The sequence below is a fragment of the Bufo bufo genome, chromosome 6, assembly GCF_905171765.1.
Source record: "Bufo bufo chromosome 6, aBufBuf1.1, whole genome shotgun sequence".
NCBI lineage: Eukaryota > Metazoa > Chordata > Amphibia > Anura > Bufonidae > Bufo > Bufo bufo.
The window spans coordinates 149,821,113-149,830,887 of record NC_053394.1 but is presented as its reverse complement, the minus strand read 5'-3'; the positions used below and the strand labels follow the sequence as shown (position 1 = coordinate 149,830,887).

Genomic DNA, 9,775 nt, shown 5'->3' with positions numbered 1-9,775 from the left:
ATATATATATATATATATATTATATTACACACATACATTATTGAACATCTAATGAGTGGTGCTGGTGGGGAGAACAGAGTCACGTGACGGTGACCCTGAGAGACCCTAACGCTGACTCGACCCCGCCGTATGCACGGCAGTTTCCAGAAATGACCACACGGTGGCGGCAGCGCTCGGTTTAGTGCAGGATGTGATGGAAGGAAGCCCAAGAAGAACAGCCGGGAATGACCAACCAGAGTCGGTGTCTGAGGGCAGGACGCCGCGGGAATCAGCATGGAGGCCTGCAGGAGAGCCGGACCTCTGGGGGTGAGGGAGCAGGAGAAGAACCCTGAGCTGCAGGACATAGAGGAGGAGGAGGAGGAGGGACTGGACGGAGGCGGGGGGCAGGGGGACGCAGACCTGCAGAGGCTATCAAAATATAGGGTGCAGGGTCAGCAGTATGTGGGGGTATCAGGGCAGCTGCCAATGCAGCATGATGTAAGGGCACTAGAGCAGCTAACAAAGAGAGAGGTGCAAGGGCAGCGCCTGGTGGGTGCATTAGAGCTGCTGTCAGATGTGCAGGATACTGAGGTAATAGAGCTGTCAGGGGTGCAGGATGTTGGGGTATTAGAGTTGTCAGGGGTGCAGGATGTGGGGGTATTAGGGCAGCAGTCAGGGGTGCAGGATGTGGGGGAATTATACCACCTGTCAGGGGTGCAGGATGTGGGGGAATTAGGGCAGCAGTCAGGGGTGCAGGATGTGGGGGAATTAGGGCAGCAGTTAGGGGTGCAGGATGTGGGGGAATTAGGGCAGCTGTCAGGGGTGCAGGATGTGGGGGAATTTTACCACCTGTCAGGGGTGCAGGATGTGGGGGAATTATACCACCTGTCAGGGGTGCAGGATGTGGGGGAATTAGACCACCTGTCAGGGGTGCAGGATGTGGGGGTATTAAGGCAGTGGTCATGGGTGCAGGATGTTGGGGTCTTAGGGCAGCTGTCAGGGGTGCAGGATGTTGGGGTATTAGGGCAGCTGTCAGGGGTGCAGGATGTTGGGGTATTAGACCACCTATCGGGGTGCACGATGTTGGAGTATTACGGCAGTTGTCAGGGGTGCAGTATGCAGGGGTATTAGGGCAGCTGTCAGGGTTGCAGGATGTTGGGGTATTAGACCACCTGTCAGGGGTGCAGGATGTGGGGTTATTAGGGCAGCAGTCAGGGGTGCAGGATGTGGGGGAATTAGACCACCTGTCAGGGGTGCAGGATGTTGGGGTATTAGGGCAGTTGTCAGGGGTGCAGTATGCAGGGGTATTAGGGCAGCTGTCAGGGTTGCAGGATGTTGGGGTATTAGGGCAGTGGTCAGCGGTGGAGGATGTTGGGGTATTAGGGCAGCTGTCAGGGGTGCAGGATGTTGGGGTATTAGACCACCTGTCAGGGGTGCAGGATGTTGGAGTATTAGGGCAGCGATCAGCGGTGGAGGATGTTGGGGAGCAAGAGCAGCATGAGGAATCTGATGTGTTTCGGGCCAGGAACCCACAGGAAAAGCCAGAATTGGCACCTGAGATGTTGGGAGCCCTCTGCCCGCAGGAAAGCAGATCTGAGACTGATGGCCATCAGTATGCCACCCTGGTCAATGCTGACACAAGTGCAGAGGTTTGTATCTGTGTGCCATGACTGCTGCAGATCATCTTGGCTGACCCCGTAGTCATCTGTCACATCTCCGCAGTACTGAGGGTCAAGTCTCTCTCCCTGGACATAAAAGGGATCAGTTCAGTATTGAGATTATAATGTTATAATGTGTCAGTGTCGTCTTCCTTTCCTGTCTTTGCATACTCCAGTCGTGTATCTGTACTCACTGACATGTTAACATGGGCCTTCATGTGGAATGAAGAACATGTGACCATATGGTGGCCTTTCACTGTACAGATGTCCAGGCTCATGGGATCTCCATACTCATCAATATTCATAGCTTCACAGAAGACAGATTTATCCAGCTTGTGCCCCTTTGTATGATTTTCTGGATTTACATCTCGCTGTCATCTGTGGATCCAGGTTCTCTATCTGTTAGGGTACTTTCACACTAGCGTTATACTTTTCCGGCATTGAGTTCCGTCCTAGGGGCTCAATACCGGAAAAGAACTGATCAGTTTTATCCTAATGCATTCTGAATGGAGAGCAATCCGTTCAGGATGCTTCAGGATGTCTACAGTTCAGTCTTTTTGCCTTTTCAGGACTGAGATAATACCGCAGCATGCTGCGGTTTTATCTCCGTCCAAAATTCCGGAACACTTGCCAGATCCGGCATTTTTTCCCATTGAAATGCATTAATGCCGGATCCGACTCCGAGTGTTCCGGCAAAACGGATCCGGCTTTGCGGTCTGCGCATGCTCAAACCGCAAAGAAAATGTGAAAAAAATAAAAATGCCGGATCTGTTTTTCCGGATGACACCGGAGAGACGTATCCGGCATTTCAATGCATTTGTCATATGGATCAGGATCCTGATCCGTCTGACAAATGCCATCAGTTTGCATACGTTTTCACGGAACTGCCTGCCGTAATCCTCTGCCGCAAGTGTGAAAGTACCCTTAATTGTTCAGTTTTGTCTTTCACGGTCTTTGCTTGCTGTCAGTGAATAGAAGCATTCATATTTACACAAGAGGCCGAATGCTTGTCCTGCTCATAGCTGAGGCTTTGTTAGATCTGTAGACAGTTCTCTGGAGGTAAAAAGACTGGACTCCAGACTGATCCATCTTAGGCTACTTTCACACGTCGCCCGAACAGCATGCCGGATTAGGCAATCTGCATGCAAACGGATAGCATTTGTAGACTGATCCGGATGCGGATCCGTCTTACAAATGCATTGCAAGAATTGATCAGTCTCTCCGGATATCATCCGGAGAAACGGATCCGTTATATATTTTTTTCACACTAATATATTTTTTTCTGGCACTAATACATTTCAATGTAAATTAATGCCGGATCCGGCATTCCAGCAGCTGATCCGGAATTTTGGACGGAGATAATACCGCAGCATGCTGCGGTATTTCCTCCGTCCAAAACGCCGTTCAGTGACTGAACTGAAGACATCCTGATGCATCCTGAACGGATTGCTCTCCATTCAGAATGCATGGGGATAAAACTGATCAGTTCTTTTCCAGTATTGAGCCCCTAGGACGGTACTCAATGCCGGAAAAGAATAACGCTAGTGTGAAAGTACCCTTACCTGCACTGATACATTGTGACAAATTATGAAAATTAAGACCATTGCAAGATAGGGTAATTTTTTCCCATGTTCATGGGCAGACACAATCTCCAGGTTCTGTCTTGTTTTTGTTTGTTTTTAGTACATTACTTTTTTTGTCTTACTGTAATTAGAATAATTTTTATCTACTTTTGTCATTTTTATTGTAGTATTTTTTTGGTTTAGATTTTTTTGTTATAAGAAATGTAAACAACAAAAAAAACAGTTTTTCCCTTAGGCTGGTTTCACACGGGCGTTGCGGGAAAAGGTGCGGGTGCATTGCGGGAACATTGTAATGCGTTTTGCATGCGCGTGAGAAAAATCGGCATGTTTGGTACCCGAACTTCTTCACAGAAGTTCGGGTTTGGGATCAGGGTTGTGTAGATTGTATTATTTTCCCTTATAACATGGTTATGGGTGTATTATTTTCCCTTATAACCATGTTATAAAGGAAAATAATAATGATCGGGTCTCTATCCTGATCCTGAAATTGTGATTTTCACGCAGCCCCATTTACTTCTATGGGGCCTGCGTTGCGTGATAAACGCACAGTATAGAGAGCGTGCTGCGATTTTCACGCAAAGCACAAGTGATGCGTGAAAATCACCGCTCACCTGAACAGCCCCATAGAAATGAATGGGTCCGGATTCAGTGCGGGTGCAATGCGTTCACCTCACGCATTGCACCCGCGCGGAAAACTCGCCCGTGTGAAAGAGGCCTTACATTATTACTTATGATATTATAGCAATAATGACACTACAATACTCTCTTAAATTGTGTCCCTTTTTCCGTTACCTCTGGTGTGGGATGGTGGTGGCTTTTTTTATTTATTGTTTTTGTCCTTATGCCGCTTTTTGGGTCACACAAGACCTTTAGGGGGGCATTTTTATTGCTGATTTTCCCTGTAACTGGGGCTGACAAGTTAGCCCCATGTCGGTCTTGTCCGTGTCATTCTTCATCCGTGAAGGATCTGTGTTTGGTCCGTGTGTCCATTTTTAGCTTCCATGTGTCATCTGTAATCCATGGACGTTGCTCAACAGAAAACTAATTTCCAGAGCATCTTCTGTTAGTCTCCAGTGAAAAATGGACGCACCTTAGATGTCACACGAATGCCATCCGTGTTGTGTCCGTGATTTTCATGGACCCATAGACTTCAATGAGCATGCTTGGTCCGCGTTAAGCCTCATTCACACGTCAATGTTCCACGTACGTGTGCTGTACGTGTTCTCCACAGACAGCACACGTCCCCATTCATTTTAACGTGTGTATTCACACATCAGTTTTTTTTTTTAACCATGGTCCGTGGTTTTAGCACGGATGCACTACGCCCCTTATAGTCTGTGGGTCTGTGAAAACCACGGATGCCATCCGTGTTTCTTGGATCATTATGAAGAGATGCTTTGAATAAAAAAAATTTATGTGTGCAGTGTCAGTGAAAAGCGGATGACACATGGACAGCAAAAAACGGACACACGGATCCATCGTGGACATCTTCACGGAGGCATCACTGACCACATTTTCACAGATTTGAGCAAGGACACGGACGTGTGAATGAGGCTTTACAGACCAAAGTAGTGCAAGTCACGGTCATTAAAGGAAGTCTGTCACCTACTGGCCACGATTTAAACTGATTATAGAGCTGTGTTGGACACAAGTACTTGACACGAATGTTACCTTTGTTTCATTTGTGAGAGTCTCCAAAGCGCCAAAAATCAGGTTTTAAAGATATTCAAATGAGCCATCGCAAGTGCCCAGGGGCGGCTTATTTGCTGCAAGTGACCAGCCCCGCCGGCCTTACTCGCATCCAACTCCTCCCCTGTGTATCCTCCGCCCAGCTCTGTATGCTTGTGACATCATAAATTTTCTGCAGCCGAAATCCGGCGACTGCGCAGTACACTGCGCCAGTTAAGTAGCCTCGCACTTACGATTGCTCATTTACATATGTTTAAAACTTGATTTTTGGCGATTTGGAGACTCACAAATGAAACAAAGGTAACATCAGCGTCATGTACTTGTGTCCCACAAGCTTTAGGCCTCATGCACACGACAGTTCAGTTTTCTGCGGTCCGCAGCTGCTCGGATGCGGACCAAAACAACGGTCGTGTGCATGAGGCCTTAGAATCAGTTTAAAAACTGTCAAGTAGGTGACAGACTCTCTTTAAAAAATATTGATGTATGAACAGACACGTTCAAATCAATGGGGTACGTGTGCTCTCTGCAGAAAATGCAGACAGCACACGTCAGTGAAAAACGGAAATGTAAACGAGGCCTTACAAGCGGCTTACAGCCTCCTGACTTTCCCTACAGAGATGATCTGGGTCTGCTACGAACCAGCAGCTCCTGCAATTACCCAAAATCCCGTGATCACTGGGGTGGGAGCATGAAGTGTCATGGCCACTTCCTGATGTATATAGACAGCACTCATTGAGTGCCGTGTATACAGTGATGGGGAGGGCAGGGATAGTTATAGTCATAGACAGCCCGATCTCTGTGCATCTGCAGGCTCAGGAACGTCCTGGAAGTGTCACATGTCGGCCCAGTGTGCACTCTGTCTAGTAGTCTGCAAGCAGTTAATGACCACAAGCAGAGCTAAATCAGGCCTATGCAAACAGCCCCTCCTATCTCAGCCTCCTGGACCCCTCTATAGAGTGTGGCATGGTTGGAGAAGCCTGAAAGAGACCTCCTGCCTTTTTGTTTTCATTTTTAGTATCTAACGCCAACGATTCAGAGATATTTTATTTGCTCATTTTCAGGCCCAGGATTTGGAACTTTCTATAGAAGAAATGCTGATCCGACTAGATGAGTTCTGCGCCATGATGGACAGGGTGAGTTGGAAGATTCTTGGGGCCCCAACTCGAGGCTGCCCCCATAAAGAGGGCTGAGCGTCTTGTGTCATACACTGTCTGGCCAGTAGGTGCTTATCACACGCACTGACTGAGCGGCCATCTTAAAGCTGCTCTCTCTCCCTGATGTGGCTCAGCTACACCACTAGGTGGCAGAAGTAGGTGGAACTGGAGTATTTCTCATTGCACTCCAGTTAACCTGTTCTTGGCTGAGGTGCACTGCACATGCTTAACCATTTATGTGCAGCACAGAACCTCATGTCTTTGGGTATATTTATTATTGTCTGTTCTGAATAATGATGTCATTATTTTGTTCCTATTTCCTGTACTCATTGTTGTTGCTTATTGCATCATCATTGGGATATACCTCTGACTGCAGATAAGGACAGGACACGTGACGGAGGCCGGACTGGAGAAGTATAACCCCCCACACACCCCACACACCCCACCATGGATGTCCACAGTAGTGGGCAGGGTTTTATTGACAGCTATTAAATAACTTGTTACCTGATATAATAAGCTCTGCCCCATTGCTGATACCATAAATCTCATTAGTGGGGGGATTGGATATAAGAGTGGAGTGCACCCCCCCTTGTTGTCGATATATTTGACTTGCTTCAGCTCTGCAATCTTAGGCAGGAGTGATCGGGGGGCGATCAAAGATTTCCCAGATTAGAATTTTATACCACATCATTTGGTGGTATTGGGGGTGTGAACCCCCATTAATCAGACCCTTCAGACGTGTTTCGTGGCCAGAACTCCCCCCCATATCTTTACTTGCACTGCTCAATCTTCCATCTCTGTGCTGGGTATTAAATTATAATAGACAATAAAAATAAAATCAGATGTCATTATAACAGACAGTTAACTTCTTATCAACTGGTGTGAAACCATCATTACAGGAAATTAAGTGAAACACGAAGGAGCTCGTCACCTATTGCAACCAATGAGAGTAATCCGTATCTAGTCCGACTGCTGGGGCTCCCACAGATCACGAGAACAGAGACCCATGTCCCCCATTTGAATGGATCGCTGGTCGAGCACGCACATTGCCTCTCCATTAATCCCTATGTCCGACAGTCCCATAGAGCGTGAATTCATGGGCATTGCACGTGCTTGACAAGGCTCCCCTGTTTTTGTGATCATTGGGGGTCCCAGTAGTCGGACCCCCACCATTCAGACACATCACTTATCCTGTCAATAAGTTGTCATGCTGGGACAACCCCTTTAATTTTATAAACTGCACTGGAGTGGCAAAATATTGTTTCTGATTAGCCGCAGCAAGGTCACACGTCTGCTGAGATATTTAAAGGAGAATTCCACTATTTTACGAAATGAGCCACAAATTGCATCCATGGGCCCTTAAAAAAAACGTTAATTAAATGTAAATGGTTCTAATTACAACCATTTCCGTCAGAAGCCTGATCGTAGCCATCCCCTGAAGGAGAATTTCTCTGTTAAATTCCCTCTAACACTGGTGGAATTGCTAATGCAGGGATCTGATCGGTGCCAGGTAATCAAATGGTCATAAAAATATATAGAACATGTTTCTACGGGTATAGTAGATTGGCACAGAATAACCGTTCTGTATGTCCTGCAGTCTACCAGAAGTTGTTCATATGTGCCCATGCCACCCCAGTGTGCATCCTTAGGCAGCAGCAAGGAATGAATGAACCACTATGGTGTTCCTCATTGCGATGCGCAGTTTGACAACTTCATCTTCCATGATAGAAACAGCGGCTCCAGATGGTGATACATTTAAGACATCACTTCAGAGTGGCTGCCATTTTGTAGAACCACTCTACAGTGTTCACTCATTCAGGAAATGGAGGACGCTCTGCTGGATGTAATTTCCTGAGTGGCCACAAGGGGAGCTCTTCCTTCACTGGCGCTGGTGACCACACTGCTTGCAGGGATAAGTGGCTTCTGACCTGATTTGAGTTTCTGCTTGTAAAATAAAACATACAGGTCTATAGATCCCATCTCCATGGCAACCACTCGCCTCCATCTTGTCCTTGCAGCCATTCGCATCGCTTTGAAAGCAGCATACAAGGCCTGAATAAGGTGCTGCAGAAGAATCACTTACTCCTGCAGCTAAGTTCTATAAATCTGAGTGGGTCCTTGATGGGGGCACCACAAGTCACAGCAAATCCTTCCAACACATATGCATATTTGCCGTGTACACCTGTAGAGCTTTTGCGTAATGGTTGGGGAGAGATTTACATACTTTTAGGCAGATATTATCCTAGAAGTTACACCATCTTAATGGCACAAAATAATGAATAGAATTTGTTTTATAATGTTCTAGAAGCTTCGGAGTTCCCCTTTAGTATGGAAGTTGTTTAGATCTCTCATCGTTCTCCAGTTGATGATATTTCTGAAGAGTGAAATATCTTTAGACGTTTAATTTGTTTGTTTGTTTTCTTCCCCCCCATAGATCAGAAGTGAAACATCCCTCATCCTAGACGACCGAATTCCAGCGATTAAACTCCGAGTGGAGGAAATGAACAAGATCTACTGTCAGGTGGAGAAACTGGAGGTTTGTTGCTTCTTAATTTCAGTGTCCTTTCTAATTGGTGAGTTAATTTATAATAATATTGTTGTAGAGTAGGAGCTTTGTTTAGACAATTTTTATGTTCTGTGATTTCAGTCATGGGGGCGGGGCTGTGACAACCTTTTAATCATGATATGGAGACTGGTAGTCACCAGTAATAGATGTGATAGCTGTTACTGAAATATAATGTGTGGATCTCATATCTGATCTCAGTATTATTTCAGTACTAATAAATACAGTGGCGTCAGTAACAGGGGGCGGGGCTGTGACAACTTTCCTGACATGATATAGAGGTTGTTTGTCAGCAGTAATAGATGGAATAGCTGTTCCTGTAGTATACGGTGTGTGAATCTCATGGACGTCTAATCACAGTGTAATTCTATTAGTATTATATTCCGTAATGGGGGTAGGGCTGTGACAACCTTATGATCGTCCTTCACTCCTGACGTGTGCTTTACTGTTCACAGTCATTTGTGAAGATGGTTAGACATCATGTATCTTACCTGGAGGAGGATCTGATCCGAGCAGAGTCGGATAACATGTCCTTCCCACGTGCCATCAGCCGGGTCCTGGCAGGAGCTATTCTCCCGGTGTTCCGACAGGTAAGCCTGTTTACATAATTGGGAGGGGTCCTTCTAGATAATGCACTGTAGTGTGAGGCTTACACAGTGGGGTTGTATGGCCAGTTATTGTTATTGCTGGGCTTGCTGGTAGATAATAAGGTGACCATGAGCATATTTCATGGGAGTTGTCTTTTTGTTTTTGCTTTTTTTTGGGGGGGGGGGGGGGGGGAGGAAGGGGCAAACTAGACATTATCATTGCTTGCTGTCCCCAGTGGAGCTCACAATCTAAATGCTCTATCAGTATGTCTGTTGTTGTGTGGGAGGAACCTGGAGTACCCGAAGGAAACCAAAGAAGAACATACAAGTTTCATGCAGATGTAGCCCTTGGTCGGATTCCAGCCCAGGACCACAGTGCTGCAAGGCAACAGTACTAACCACTGTGCGACCATTGTACTTATTGTAGGGCACCCCTGGCAGTATCTCCTTGATGAGTAAAGTAAGCGTTACTGCTGTGTGGAGCCATATTGGCTTCCATTCTGTTACCCAAAGACACCTCTGCCTTTCTCTTTCATGTTGACCTTGGCATTCAGTGACATTG

General features: G+C 46.5%; 1 protein-coding gene across 1 annotated transcript in view; it reads left to right on the top strand.

The window, feature by feature from the left end:
• The first annotated feature begins 221 nt into the window (after positions 1-221).
• The window catches only part of BCAS4 (breast carcinoma amplified sequence 4), a 74,364-nt gene continuing 64,810 nt past the window's right edge, over positions 222-9,775 (top strand). Inside the window, exons 1-5 of the mRNA XM_040437302.1 lie at positions 222-306; positions 1,505-1,628; positions 5,971-6,042; positions 8,498-8,599; positions 9,082-9,216. Coding sequence (XP_040293236.1) covers positions 1,539-1,628; positions 5,971-6,042; positions 8,498-8,599; positions 9,082-9,216 — 399 coding nt within the window. The 5' untranslated portion in view covers positions 222-306; positions 1,505-1,538. The remainder of the gene's footprint in view (positions 307-1,504; positions 1,629-5,970; positions 6,043-8,497; positions 8,600-9,081; positions 9,217-9,775) is intronic.